Source organism: Pyrgilauda ruficollis, unplaced genomic scaffold (genome assembly GCF_017590135.1).
Source record: "Pyrgilauda ruficollis isolate IOZ18807 unplaced genomic scaffold, ASM1759013v1 scaffold265, whole genome shotgun sequence".
Classification (NCBI taxonomy): Eukaryota; Metazoa; Chordata; class Aves; order Passeriformes; family Passeridae; genus Pyrgilauda; species Pyrgilauda ruficollis.
Window position 1 is genome coordinate 38,696 of NW_024523989.1, and position 15,120 is coordinate 53,815.

A 15,120-nucleotide genomic window follows, 5' to 3' on the forward strand; every position below is an offset into this window, starting at 1 on the left:
TAAACCAAGGCAGATTATTATTTGTAACTGGCATAGTAAAATAAAGGATCACAGTATACAGAGTTTAAAATCCTGTACCAGGAAAGAGCAACAAGTGGTTTACAAGGGGATCATTTAGGTATATTATCTAATTTTTAAAAACAGAGATATAAAATATCAGTTGCATAGGGATTTAAATATAAGGCCAAGCAGGAGATTAAAGTAATGTAGAGCTCATAAGAAGGGCACTATGGTGTTAAAACATAGTATTTCCATTTGAGTTAATGTCTAATTCAAAATCACAGTATTTTGCTAGTACTACAAAAAGTGAATGTCAAACTGTCCCATTAATCTTGAACTGAAAACTGACATTAGAACTTCTAAACAGTACAAAACTAAAACTCATTGTCTAAACCTGATCAGTGTATTAGCACAACAGTGCTTGGTACGTACCTGATTTATATACTCTACCTTCTGTAAATAATATAAAGGTCATTTCTTGTTAATAAGTGTGAGATCACAATATTACTACATGCCATCAGTGGTTTGCTGGCTTACTTGACATTTAATTATTCAGTCTTTGAAAGTGTAAGATCCCACCCGCAGAATCTTCACCCACTGAACACAGAACACTGTCATTAATAAAATACAATAGAAGTTCCACCACTAACAACTAACATATAAGCCAGGATTTTAGGTCTAAACCCAGTACAGTTCATTATTATTAACTCACAGCAATTTTTTGTTAGGAAGGTAGTCTGTAGACTTCCAAATAATCTTGCATGTATTAAATATAAACAAGTATGTAACTAATGGTTGTCTCTTGGCATTTCAAGTAGATGATTCAATTGTGAAAGTATTTCTGCAAAGTCAATTCTGAGTTGTTAAAATGAAGTTCAAATATTAATTTCCATACCTACATGTAGCTTAATTAACCTAAAATTGTGAGGAATAGTAGTGTAAGGAAAAAAAAATTCTCCAGATGAATTAGACATTAAGGTACACTAACTGTGAATACCTGACCCAACATTGTAACTGAAAAAGTGCATAAACACAGTAATACTACAAATGTTTTAACTACAGAATAAAAGGTTTTCTGAAACCTAAGTAATATTATTTTACAGGTTATTTACAGGCTGTGATTTTTCCAGACACCACAGAGCCAATTCATGTCTTAAAGTTCCTTTGATATATTCAAAGTGTTTTTTGGCTTCCAACCTATTCGGTGAGGAACTGATTCCCAACCCAGGGAATCAGGTACTGTACAGCTGAACAACACTGCCATTGTGGTTCTGTGATTCTTCAAAATTCACTTCTTTCCATTCTTCAAAGACAAAGCAGTGTTTTCACTTCACACTTTTTGTGGGAGTCTCAGACTCTGTAGACTGTCTGCCATCAGTCCATGCCTCCCGCGTGCTCTTCAGGGCCAGCGTTTTCTGCTGGTCCACCACAACGTAATCAACCCTCTCGTCTGCCACGCTGCTGCCTGAACCACTGTTCTTTTTCTGGGAACAGTGAGAAACATGTTCAAGTAAATTAACAACAAAAAAGCAAGTAGGTGTCCCAAATAAACACAGAACAAGCACTGGTTTCTCTGAAAGGTCCAACACTGACTCTCCACTAATCATTTGAGAAATGACCATTAAGAGATCTAACTGGAAGCAATTTTCAACTCCTGATGGCAGAAAAGCAAGAGCTGAACATCTGCTTACCTTACGAGGTGGGGTAGACTTTCCTGAATCTAGGTCCAGATCTAAATATTCCACTTGTTTATCTCCTTTAGGTTTTACCATAGGGCTGCTTCCTCCATCAAGACTGTTGCTTCCAAACAAATTCTGAAATCATAATATAAACAACCTTAGCTGCAAATGTACAAACTAGTGGTCCACATTATCAAATATGCTTACTATAAACTGCCAAAATGTAAATGGTTAAGGAAATGACTGAGACTCTTGCAATCACTTAAATCACGAAAATTTCATTGACCCTGTATGGCAAGAGGATACATTCTATGTCAAAAATGGGACACAGTCAAAACCCAATGGGAGGAAAAAACCCAAAAAACACCCCCCCCCAAATTTAAGGTTGCCATCTGTGCTTTCCACATCTATGCTTTCCACTTAATGTCCCCTTCATATCACGAAATAATAACAGATCATGTTTTGTTCTTTTTAAATGCAGTTATTATATCTCAAAATCAGTATTACTTAAGCACAAACTTTTCTTTTTCCCTCAATTTTTGTAAAATACCTATAATAATTTCTGCCTTACAGTAGTTGCAAAGCTAAAAATGAAACTTTTACATTTCATTCAAAATTCATCATGAGTAAGGAGAAAATCAAAGAGTATTGTTCAGTTGACAAGATTAAAATATTAAAACTTTGGAAAATATGTGTAGGGCTGCCTGAACTCAAGTTGCATTATATATATCTAAATTTCAATTAGCCCAGACTTTTACAACCTCACCTCCTCTGTCCTCTCCCAGCCTGATCCCTCCCTCTTAACAGGTGTTATAGGAACAGTACAATAGAAGGACTCTTCTCTAAAAGATAAAGAAAAAACAGGAAGACAGAGGGCAGCAGTCAGCAAAAAATGAAGAGGAAGGCAGAAGGAAAGACAGAAGGGTAAGGCTGAGAGCAACTTGAAAGAAAAAGCAGAATATTGCCGATTTTATTAAATAAAACATAAGTATGACATGTTCAAACAAGATGTTTCAAAGCTGATGATAGAAAAAGATTAAGAAATACGGATTCTTTGCTAAGATAGAGTTGAAACAAGTCAAAATTCTCAAAAAGTCAAATTTTAAAACAAAGGCCATGAGATATCCAGAAATGTTCTGGTTCTTTAGGAAATAAAATATGTTATGGGCTAAAGCCAAATGGGCTGGGCTTTTGAAATTGAAGTTATCCATTATATCTCTACTATCCAACTCATTTAACATTAAGTGGCAACTAGGACAAACACCAACATATGAAGTTCATTTTCGTTGCTCAAATTCTCAGAACAATTTTCTGTGTATTAAAGAGACAAAAATCAGATTCTGTATCAATGTTTCTAGCATAAATTTAAAAAGCTGTTACTCATTAAACAAAAAAAAATATGTTATTTCAAACAAACTAAGCAGGCAGAACATATGCATTAGGAAACAAACTTTAAATACACATAAATGAAACAGAAACGAAATCTGTAGAATAACCTTAAAATAGGACTGGTATAAGTAAACAGAAGATATTAATGAGCTGGAGCTTTAACTGTACCATCTTGGTATAGAAGTTAAGCCCTGGAACAGCCTTAAGAATCAACAGAAACACCCAGGCTGAACTGTGATTCTGTGCAGGGAGAACTGTGGGCACGGTTGGGGCTAATTGCTGGTGTAATATGGGATGTTTCTTGCACCTGTGAAATGGGAAATCACCCATTACTTACCAATGGCCCTGCAGGTGAGGAGCTAAGATTTAGCATCAGCAGTTCCCCCCTGCTTGGTGCTTTTCCCCTGAGAAGCACAACAGGCACGGCACAAGGCACAGCTTGGGGCGCTCCGCAGGCTCTGGAGCCTGCACCCCACCAGCTCCCACAGGGAATGGCATGAGGGGGGACCGGGATGCGGCATCCAGGGGCAGCAGTGATGAGCTGTGGGGCAGGGACACTGGAGGAGACTGGGAAGGGATCCAGAGTGGCAGGGAACAGGAAAGTGAACAGCGTTGTGAGAGGAAAGTTCAGGGGCAGTGAGATGGGCCAACACATGCTATATAAGAAAGCAGACACACAAACAGAACAAAAACGGTGCTAGACAGGCCCTCCCCAAAGAAGGTCGTACATAAATTATTTCAAGATGAAAAATACTGCTGTATCCCCTACTAAGAACCCAAACATATGAGTACACTGAACTGACTGGATGGGGCTTCGAACAACCCAGTCTAGTAGACTGTCCCTGCCCACGGCATGGGAGGTTAGAACAACATGATCTATAAGGTCCCTTTCAATCCAAACCATTCCATGATTCTACACTAGACGAAAAGCTGAGCTCAAGATACAGGTTTCCTCCAGTGTTTTATGCGTATTCTAAACCACATTTTAGTTTAGGCCTAGGTCAACTGCTATTGTCTTCCTTGAAACTACTGTTATTGAGTCTTCTTTTTCTCTCTCTCCTTCCCCTCACCAAAGAAAAACCACAGTGTGATCATTAACTTTTTCTAACTGGCTGCACTCCATGCTGAGTATCTGAATCTTCCTTATCTGAGAAAATTCTCCCCCAAAGGGGAAAAAATACAGACATTCAATAACACAAAGACTCCTTCTATCTTCTTCTTTGAAAGACACCTAATAAAATACACATGGTTCAATTTTCACAGAATGTATACAAGTATCAATCGTTTTTTTCCCCTGTTCCTTCTACATTTCCTGGAAGATGTCCCTTTAATACAGTTTTTTAAGCATGTCTCAGAGGTCCTAGGACAGTTTATTTCCCTTCATGTCATACTGAACTGGTGCATAGCCCAAGGACAAACATTACAAAGAGGGGACAGATTCTAGGAAAGAGGTAAAAAAAAGTAATGTTGTATACTGTTTTATATAACAGATAAGTATATCAACCATTTTCTTTATGCTCTTAACTTCTTCAGTGAAATCCTACCAAAATTACAGCTATGCTATGGAGAGTTTTTTATCATTCTGTTGATCTAGAAGTATAAAGGGAGTGATGTTGAGTGAAGGATCTATGTTTGCATGATTTAAAAGTAAGGACTGCACAGGAAGAGAGTAGTTAAGACGTAGATTTTACATACTGGGTCTTCAGTGGACTGATTTGGGTTCATGGATACATAATTCTCTTCACTGTCGTGCGAGTCACTGCTGGAAGTTGTGCTATGAACTGAATCCGGTCTGGGAGACACGGGAAACCTGGAGGAGCTAATTACCAGGAATTATTTTACAAACAATACATCTGCAATGTCTTAAACCTCCTGGTAAACAACAAAAATAAGCATATTAGAGCTGAAATTTTCATTCAAGTTTACTAGAGTGTCACATTTTTTGGTTATACACAGTCCCTTATATTTAATATCACAAAACAAAACTTCACACGGACACACTTTATTTCAATACACAGATACACACACAGACTCACACTCTTCCACGGGAAACTTCAAGCTACAAGCAAGCTAACAATATGATACAGATGTGCACGCACTTATTAACACTCCAGTCACCAAAATGATTACTCTGAATGAGGAAAAGCCAAGAAACTTACTCTCGTGCAAAGCTTCTGGTGATAGGAGATCTAACTGGAGCTTGTAATTCTTCCCACTCAGGCAGAGGTTTTATTTCCAGTGGAGCTGGTTTTGCTGTGTAAGAAACAGACAATTGTAAAGCACAGAACTTTCCTAAACAAACTTAAATTTAATAGCTTTTCACAGACTAAATACAGAAAAAAACTATATCTTTCAAATAGTAAATACTAATAAGGAAAGGGAGACACTTCCATTCTCAGAAAGACATGATATATTAACCTACATTTTTAATCTTTTCAGGTAATGAGAGGAAACATCAATTAAAAAATTAAAGTATAAAATTAAAAAAACCCACTGCAACTTCAGAATTTTTCAGCATATACTTGTAGGCAGTAATTATGCTTTGAAAAGAGATCTTGAAAGTGGCAGCATCGTATTCTGTCCTCATTCTGCCTTCTTGAATTGTTGAGCTGGCAAGCCCAGGGCAGGGCTGATGGGCTCTTTCAGCAGAGCCAACTCTGGGGACTTTTCTTGGTTCAGGGCCAACTGCTAATATGCAAACTCTGCCCTCACTGTGTACATGTGCCCTTACTGATGAGGTTTCATAGCTCCACGAGTGGGCAGAACATGCAGCTAAGACTAAGTCTGCAAAAGTCAGAAATGAACCAACAGCAGGAGGAGCCTGGCTTGCTTCAGAGATCATCCACAGTTGAGCAGAGCAATATGCCACACATGACAGCTTGTGCCACTCATAACAGATAACACTGTTCTCAAAAAAGTGCCATTTTTAAATTTCATTTTCAGAATAGAACCATGAGTAGGCTATTAGCAAGAAACACATTATCCCTCCCTCCAGCTTATATGTCTCACACCACCTAAACATTAGAAAAAAAGTATAAAAAGGCTTGTGGAAAAAAATATCACAGAGCAAAACTGCTGTCAACTTTATCCTCCCTAAAACTGTTTTTAGAAAACAAAATGCAATTTCATCATAAAAACAGCCCTTTCTCTTCTTGTGCTCCCTTCCACAATGAGTTTTCTGCCTCTTGGCAGGTTCACTAAGATTAAGTGTCAGGCATCAGTGTAGTAACAGAACTGAACAAGACATAGGCAAGATGATACTAAAGCACAACTGACACAAAAATTGATCAGCTTGGTTCAAGTTTTCTGTAAAGGTCTGAGACTACCTGGCAGGAATAAACAGTGGGCAAGGTGCTGCTGCAGCAGACAGCGCCAAGACTTCGTCCAAAGCCCACCAAGAACAGCCAAAGTATTTCATCCTGTTGCAATGGACTTCAAAACCCAAAGGTAATCAGGGATATTTCTCTGAGATTTTTAATGTTGCTCATTATTTTCTCTACTTCTTGTGACTATGTAAGGCACCAACTCAGCATCTTCAATAAAGCCCATCAAATTAATTGCAATCCTCTTTAAGGTGCATAAATAGATGTCTGTACTAGTGTATGATCAGAAAATCGGTATTTTGCTTCGATACCTAAGTGAACTGTGATTTCAGGTTATCGCCTAACAAAAGTTTCAAGTAACTTACAAGTTACTATGTACAATTTACAAGTTATTATGTACTTGCTTTTAAATAAACAGACAAAATATGAACAGCCACAACTTAAGAGATCAGAACATTCATGTTAATATCAAGGAAAAATTTTCACACACTGTTCAAGCCAGAAAATCTTTAATTCTTTATACAGGAAACTGATTGCTTGGCATGGAAAATGCATCCATCACCTTAGATTATAGCAGAAAAGAATATGCCAGAATTATTCTAAAATAACAATTTTTAAAATTTTTGCTTCATTTATTTTTATAATATACTTATAGTGCTAAAGTACATACCCTTTCTTCTTGTAGTAAAGTCACCTATGGTTTGTGAATCAGTTCGCTCTAAACCATGTGGTTTAGGTCTTAAAATTTTAGGACTTTGACCTAATTGGCAAAAAGAAGACTCTCTTAATAATATTCTATTTGTAAGTGGAAAACTGGAATTTTATAAATAAACATCACAGCTCACTGCAGAAAGGTTAATGCCACAAGCATAAGCAAGCTGCTGAAGGAGATTTTACAGTCTAGCTGGGGCTCACACTAAGGGCTTAAGCACCAAACCAGAAACAAAGAAAACACTGCATGCAAGTAATAAATACATTGGAGGCAAGTGTGAAAGCTGTACACAAAGGCTAAAAAGTGCATAAACAAATATTGTAACTGATCATTACTACTAACTGGTTTGATTAAAAAAAAATAAAAGTACATATTTGAGGTATATTTAGTATGAAAAGAGAACAGTCATGTTTCAGATACAAATTGAAGTACCCTCAGAGAAATTAAATCCTCCTTAGTCACAAAATTTCTTTGGAAATAATGACTCTTGGGAGTCTCCACTCCTGTTGTGCTCTTGGGAATTCCTCTACCCAATGTGTATCTCCCACTTGAGGTGCCCCAAGAATCTTTTTTAACAGTGTATTTGTTAAACTTGTTCCCCAGAGGTCTCCATCTGTCTGTAACAAACCCCCACCACTCTTACCGTGCAGACACAGTGGGATTTTCTTCCCAAGTTTCCAGCCTGCATACTGCACCCCGCCAAGGCACAACCCAAACTCCACCAGAGATGACCCTGGCATGAAAATACAAATCATCTCCCTACAGACAGTAATGCAAATCCCCTCCCAAAACAAGGGTTCTTTAGCCAACTTGACCAAACTCTGCAAGTGTTCCAGGTCATGCCATCTATTTTAAATAAACGTGATCAATAATGTGTAATAGCCCTAAGCTTTCATTAAAGTCTATCTGACAAAGTGTTAATATTAACAAGGGCAAGTGCCTTCAAGTGGTACACCAAGAAGCCATATGAATAAACCAAATGAAAAGTTTAAGTCTGGTTATGTTAGAAAGCTGCCCTACAGCACAAAATGGAAAAGGACTGGTACAGACTCAGGTGTGGTACTCCCAGCAATGGGTGAGAATGCTTTGTAAAGAATAAACTTGGCAACAAATACCAGAAGTTTGCAAATCTCTACCCCAAGGGTTTTGCATATGAAGTGCTCTATTAGTGTTATCAAGTAACAACAAGTAAGGTAAACACAGGTTTTGTACTGTATCTTAACTTCTACACAGTGCTTCTGAGAGACCATGCAGGTAAGATAAAATTTATTTATTCATTAGTAGTGCTGCATAGCAACTTCCTTAAAAAGAAAAGTGAAACATGAATTTATTTTTACACTGACAGTTCTTTTCCAATTTCAAAATCAGCTGCTCCCTTAAATGGCTCAATGTGCTGATGAAATGGGTGAACAGTTGGGCAATGCTGACCAAAGACACAGACTGTGAAGTAGAACATGAAGTATTTCTGACTAGAGCCAAGACAAAAGCACGAGCCAACATGTTGGTGTACTCAATTCTGAGCTGATCCAATATTCTTAAGTCCTTGCCTATAACTTTCTGATAAAAGCCTGCCTATTTAAAAAGACCAGGATCTTCAAACTGATGAAACAAATTTAGAAGTTCAAATCCAAACACTTTTTATTAAGGACAATTCAATGCTGAATACCATTACTGATCATAATAATTTTGTATTTCACAGTTTTATAATCTGATTTAAAAAAAATCTGGCCTAATACAACTCAAGTTAATATGCACTGACATAGAAGCACAGATTGTAAGCACAGTGAGAAAACTAGCAGAGTTACCTCACAGTTAATTATTTAAGCAGCGTGCACTTAATAACCTCTGCTCTTATAACCAAACAGACTAAAGTGCCCGAAACCCATAATACAGAGATAAGTTCAAGGAACTTAGGCTGTAACTTGTTATTTCTCTTTCTGTTAATGATGCTACATGGTCTAGCACAGCCAACCTTTCTGAACTGGTATTTGCCCCATTTGTAAAACATGGCTATTATGTAACTGCCTGCTTCCCACTTAATTTAACACTTACCAACCACTCAGATTTTCAGACGAGCTATATAACTACATGTCCCTTTAATACTTCTACAACAGAAAAAAAAACATACAGAACTCACTGAGCTTTCATCTCTTGCTGCTGGAAGACTGTTCAATCTCAATAAATTTGGTGGCAAACCAGCTTGCTGCTACCAACCAGCCAGGATAATGCAATTCTTCATGTTTAGTATGTCACAGAGAATTAAAATACTTGTGCAGAGTGTTTTCTTTTTTCTTCCTACAAAACAAAAAAACCCAAAGGCCTAATCTCTGTTGAGGAGCTGATACTGTGCAACAGGAAAGACCTGACACCAGGCAAAGGAAAAGAGGAGGGGGGGGATCAAAATCACAAATCTGAGGTTACCTATTTGTGTAACTGCAGAATTCTTTCATCCTGTTTTTGCTCATTTAAGAAGATAAAGTGACACGAGCCAGGGCACTGAAAGCCCTTAATAATATCCCTTACTGCTTTCAAAAGACAATTTTCCCCAGGAGCACATCCCTGTATCTCTGAAAAGAATCAAACTGATTAAAAGTGCTTCCTACCTGTACAGTAGGCTAGTCTTCCACATCTGTTCTATCCACAAATACTCACTAAAGTGTCACAGGGCTGTTCTTCAAATCAGTGTAGTGACAATGTAGGGCTCTATGGAGAGCCTGGCTCTATACAGCATTCCAACACCAGCAATACTGAGGAACACATTTCCTGTGGTTCCCACAGACCCAGATTTACTTCATCTCAGGAAAGATAATACTTTTAACTTACACACCTATTCGGGGAAAGATAAATCTGGGTAAAAGAAAAAAAAGTTTTATTTATGCAATTCAATTTTTTTCTAACTGAAAAGGAAATAAATGTTGCAACATCACTGAATGCAAATCTACATGGGGAAAAAAAAAACCCAAAACCAAATAAATTATGTCAAGTGAAACCAACCAAACAAGAAGTGAAAATTAGATGTTTTTATTGTTCTATTATGTCACCACTTGTAAAATGCAAAATGCTACAGCCAGGAGACAGAAGCTCAGCTTCTGCATGTTCTATCAGACTCTACAAGGGCACTCTGAGCTCAAAAATCACTAATGAAATCTATTTTTCTAACAAATGGCTGCTTGTACAAAGTGCCAGGCAGAGCAGGCGATTATGCTGTGGCACTGGAGTGGACTCAGCTGCATGAATTCTGCTCCTGGTATTTGTGTCATGTCAATGCTGCCTTTGTCTGTGAAGTCACCAGGAGAAGAGTCCATTTGATATGTTTGAGTTCATCTCAAACAATGGTTTAAACTGAAAAATCCTTTTTGGTTTTTGCATTGGCTCTTGTTTTCCATAGAACACTTGGAATATAATATTGGGGCGGGGGGAAGTTGTCCCACTGTAGTAAATTCCTGCATCAGTGTAGGTGGGTCCTAATGTTTTTGGTTTTGAGAACACAATGCTGAAGAGATTAATTTGTTCTCAGACTATTGCCTTGAAACACCAGAACTAAACATGATTTCTGTTAAGGACACTTCTTTCCTGACTGGATGCTTGCTCCATGGCTTGCTGGCAAGGGATTTCAAGTCAGGAAATTGCAAACATCCTCGCAAAAGAGGCCAACTCTTCCATTCAAATACCAGGTATTTAGGGCTTAAAATTTTAAGGCAAATATACTAATGTAACATAAAAGTTGAGAAATGTATTATCTGTTTCCCAGCCAACCGGACTAATCTAATCCTTAGGAGACAAGGAGATCGTATGTAGGAATGCTAGAGCAGTGCTGTGCTTGGGATAGGAGGGGGAGAGCAAAAGGAGAAACCAGCCACATAAGTGCATGGCATCCACACAAAAGTACTTTCAGAGAGAAATAACTAACCACAGTTCCTTGTTTCCATCAACAAAATACATATCTTGACCCCTTTCCTTTGTAATTAGATGAAACTGAAATTTACACTGAGGTCCAAGAATTCCTGTACTCAGAATCACTGTAGATTTTTCCTCAAAAACCAAGGCTGAAATTCACTGTCTTGCTCCCAAATAGTTTATTATTTGGTTTTCAATTCTGCAGAGTAAACTCCTGCTTTTCTTCTCTTCCTCACCCAAGTGAACCCTGATTCCCAAGTACATGGTCTTCAACACAGAGCTCTACAAATATCCTGAATTTGCTTTTTGATCTCTGTTTTTGTAAGACTGTTTCCTGCCAAGGTACTTGTAATCAGAAACATGTATTTACTTATAAGAGATTCAAATGGATTTCCGTAATAGTATCCACCAACAACTAGGAATATCAATAATGTGCTTTGTGCTGGTTGGGGATAAGATACGAATGCTGATAACTATGGTCTCTTTAGGACAATAAAAAACAAACTGAAATCGACTTATTCTTCAATGTTATGAAATATAAAAAGCAGTCACATAAAGAGTTGCTCTTCAGTCTTCTCAGACATCTTTATCCCCTCAAAATAACTGGTAATTCGAATGCTACAGAAATTAAGAATGAATTGGAAAAAATAAATCTAACTGGATATGACAGCTAACATTCACTGGTATTTCTAAAATATTTGGCAAATGCTATAAAACTAGTCAGAGAATGCCAAATGCCATAAAACTACTCAGTGAATACCAAAGCTATTAATCATCAAAATACTATTTGACTACTCTAATTTGTGAGTAACTCTACATGTCTGTATTTTTAAAGCCCCCAAAACATGATGAACTAGGAGCATTCAATAACAAAGACTGTTTTAAAACCTAAGCACGGTGTTCTGGAGTATTTATTGATTAGCAGTTTAATGCTGCACTAAGATTTGCAAAGTCCAAAAGACTTCAAAAATAAAACATAGAAAAAAAACCACAAAATTTAAATTATTTAGCGGAAAACTAAAGATTAACATTAAGCCTATGGAATAGCATGACAATATGTGCATTAAAAACTATGTTTTCTTAAAGAAAGCAAAGAAAAGAAAAATTTTATGAAGAGAATTAAAAATAGGGCATTTTTACCCCTGTTCTCTTGTTCCTGCTCTACCTCATATCTTTGGAGTTTAAAATTACCTAAAAAAAAAAAATCCCTAGCCCTAATCTCTTAATTTAATCATCCCCAGCAATAATATCAGAGTAACTACTGCAGTTTGTCTTTAGAAAACTGGCATGTTTAAGTTTTTTGCAACCATTGTGTCCAGCAAATCACAGCTTCCTCTGCAGCTGTGATACAGCCATCCAAATGAAATCTTTATTGAAATTATTTGCTGTTTCAAAGTTTTAAAAGACAAATCACAGCTGCAAGTTAAGGACTGGTACATCACAGCAAGGAGTTATTTAAAGCCATTAAGCAAAAACTAGACTTGTACAAGTAATTTAGCACAGGCATGAAGGAAGTCTGATTTTCAGCTAAATGGGAGCTTGTGGAAGATCAAAGAAGAAAAAAAATCAATAAATTTGTACTCAACTTGCTTTACAAACTCTGAGGAAGCACCAAAACATCCCCCAAAAGCTTAATTTTTTATAATTCCTAAATGGAATGAACAAGGGGTGTATTCTCTCTCCAAGAGAGAATAGAAGATAATGTGCATGGATTTCTCAAAAGCAAAATGAACAATACTTCTCTTCAGAAAAGTAATCACAAAAGTTACAATTTCCTTTTCAATAGATCTTTAATTCAGTTCTTGCTGCAGACAGAAATCACCATTCTCGTATTTTCAATGCCTACTTGTCCTAAAGCCTCAGAACATAACTGAACATTTATTAAAGAACATGCAAGACAATGATGATAGTGTAGAATACCGAAATGTTGCCAGTTCCTAATTATTATTATTTTTAAAGAATTTTCAGTTCCCGTCATTACAAATGCTGTCAGTGTTTCTCTGAAGTTTTAAGGATGGTGTGGTGCTCCTGCTGTATCAGGACATGCAATATTTTCACAGTGTCCAACTTAAATATTTACATGTTTGAGTGTCTAACAAGGGAACTGTTCATCAGGCTATTTATAGCTACCTTCATGATTAATGAGGGTTCTTAATTTCCTTAACAACTACCTACTTTGCCTGAGATTTGTAGAGCATCACGCTACACTGCAACAATGGATCATTATTCCAGTCATCCAGAAGCATCACACTAGGTCCTGTGGGGACCAGAATGTGACAGATGCTTCCTGCCACAGGAATGCTCTGTACACAATTACCTTTTCAAAGTGGTCCTGGGCTCTTTTATAAAGAAAACTGGAATTCTCTGTGAAGTTAATCCATTTGGGAAATGCTTCTGAGGAGTGGTGGCAAAGATACAGCCACATTTTTAGAAGTAATCCACATATTTGAGGTTTAACCACACAGATGATGTCTTTTAACATATTAAATGAGAAAAAAAATTATGACAAAGGCAAGCAGATAATTTTTTTTAAAACATTTTTTTAAAACTATTAAACAATTAAACATTTTTAATCACGATTTCCAACTCCATGAGAATTTTCTTGTTCTCTCTTGGTTTCTTTTGTTTGTTTTCTTGTTTTCAAGCTGCAACTGGGTACTATCTTGGCATGAAAATAAGTGCATCACTCACTGTCTCTAAATCCAAGTTTACCACATGCTGTGCTGAAAATTACCAGGGCCAAGCAGCAGTCCTTTTTAAAGGCAGTCATGTGGACCTAAGTTGTAGGAAGCCTCTCAGATTAAATGCTGATATATTTTTGTTGAAATATTAGCCATCAAAAAACAAACAAACAAACAAAAAGCCCACCAAAAAACAAACAAAAAAAACCCCCAAGCACCACACTAATTATTGGTTATTTTTGCTATTAGCAAAATAATCTGTGCTGCCCAATCCAAAACTAGGACTGAAAATATTGCTCAAAATAATCTTGAATGCAATTAAAGCCTAACAATATTTGGACAAACAGACTTTCTATTCAAGACTAATGAAGCAAAGTCCAGTACCGTGTTGTAAGCTGGAAATTCTAAATTCTGTATTGCCTATGTCAGCAATTTGCTGAGTGATCCTGAGGGCATTGCTCTATCTTAGCTCCCCATGACTCAGGACTAGGACCTGAGCTAAATGGAGCTCTCTCAGAAAGTGCTTTTAAGTATTATTGATCAAAAACTTTACAAAAATGACATTTGCATTCATTCATTCATACATTACAATCATATACTATATTCAAATGAATAAGATTTAACTTTTGACTTTCATTTTATCATGGCCGTTGTTAGTTCAGCCATATGCCCACTGTTCATATATTTCTTTTCAGAATCTTCAAAAGCCCACTTTGGTAGAAATGTGCTTTAACACACAAAAAAACGAAGTTACCAATTAAATGTAAGCTGGGCATCAAGCTGAGATTTTGAGGAAGTAAACTCCACCATTGCCAGTTCCATTGCTGACTTTACACTTTGATTCAGATATTGAAAAACTGCATTTTATCAGTCAAGATGACAAGCACATATTTCTTAAGAGATTTCAACCTTACAGATGAGATGATGTTACATATCTATAAGGACTTTCTCTGTACAGCTCTTAAACTGTTAAATAAAACAAAAAAAAGTCTGGTTTTGTAGTTGTTTGGTCTTAAAGTCTTGTTTTAAGATGAAATACCCCTCTGCCCTAGCCATGGAAACAAATCCCGGGGCAGGAGAGGGTCACTGTCATGCCCAGAGGTTCACAGAGACCCCCATCTCTCAAATGCTGCACCACTCAAATGCTTCCTCCTGACCCATAAAAAACAATTCACATCTTTTTAATTTTATTTTTGACCACAAACTTTTCACTTGAAAAGAGAACCTGGTTGTTCTTTGCTGCCTAATCTGTCTAGGGAGTCCTCCTTCACCTCACAGCATTTGGGCATCTTCAATTCTACTGCTCCTTCTTGGACAAACAGTATTTTGAAGAAGGCATGTCACCATCACAACAAATGTCACTTTTGCTCTGTGGCAGAACCAGTCACTGTCTTTGAATAATTCAGAGAGCAAAACCCATCTGCATGGGTGGATGTAAT

General features: G+C 37.0%; 1 protein-coding gene across 9 annotated transcripts in view; it reads right to left on the reverse strand.

The window, feature by feature from the left end:
* GAB1 (GRB2 associated binding protein 1) overlaps positions 1–15,120 on the reverse strand; it is a 95,523-nt gene continuing 80,403 nt past the window's right edge. For 3 of the 9 annotated variants that reach the window (XM_041471352.1, XM_041471354.1, XM_041471350.1), the window contains 5 exons: positions 7,062–7,151; positions 5,228–5,321; positions 4,764–4,887; positions 1,692–1,814; positions 1–1,484 (listed from right to left, as the gene is read on the reverse strand). In XM_041471352.1, coding sequence (XP_041327286.1) covers positions 1,326–1,484; positions 1,692–1,814; positions 4,764–4,887; positions 5,228–5,321; positions 7,062–7,151 — 590 coding nt within the window. In that variant the 3' untranslated portion in view covers positions 1–1,325. Of the gene's footprint in view, positions 1,485–1,691; positions 1,815–2,445; positions 2,522–4,763; positions 4,888–5,227; positions 5,322–7,061; positions 7,152–15,120 lie in introns of those variants that run through there. The other 6 variants (XM_041471353.1, XM_041471356.1, XM_041471351.1 and 3 more) reach the window with 5 other exon arrangements.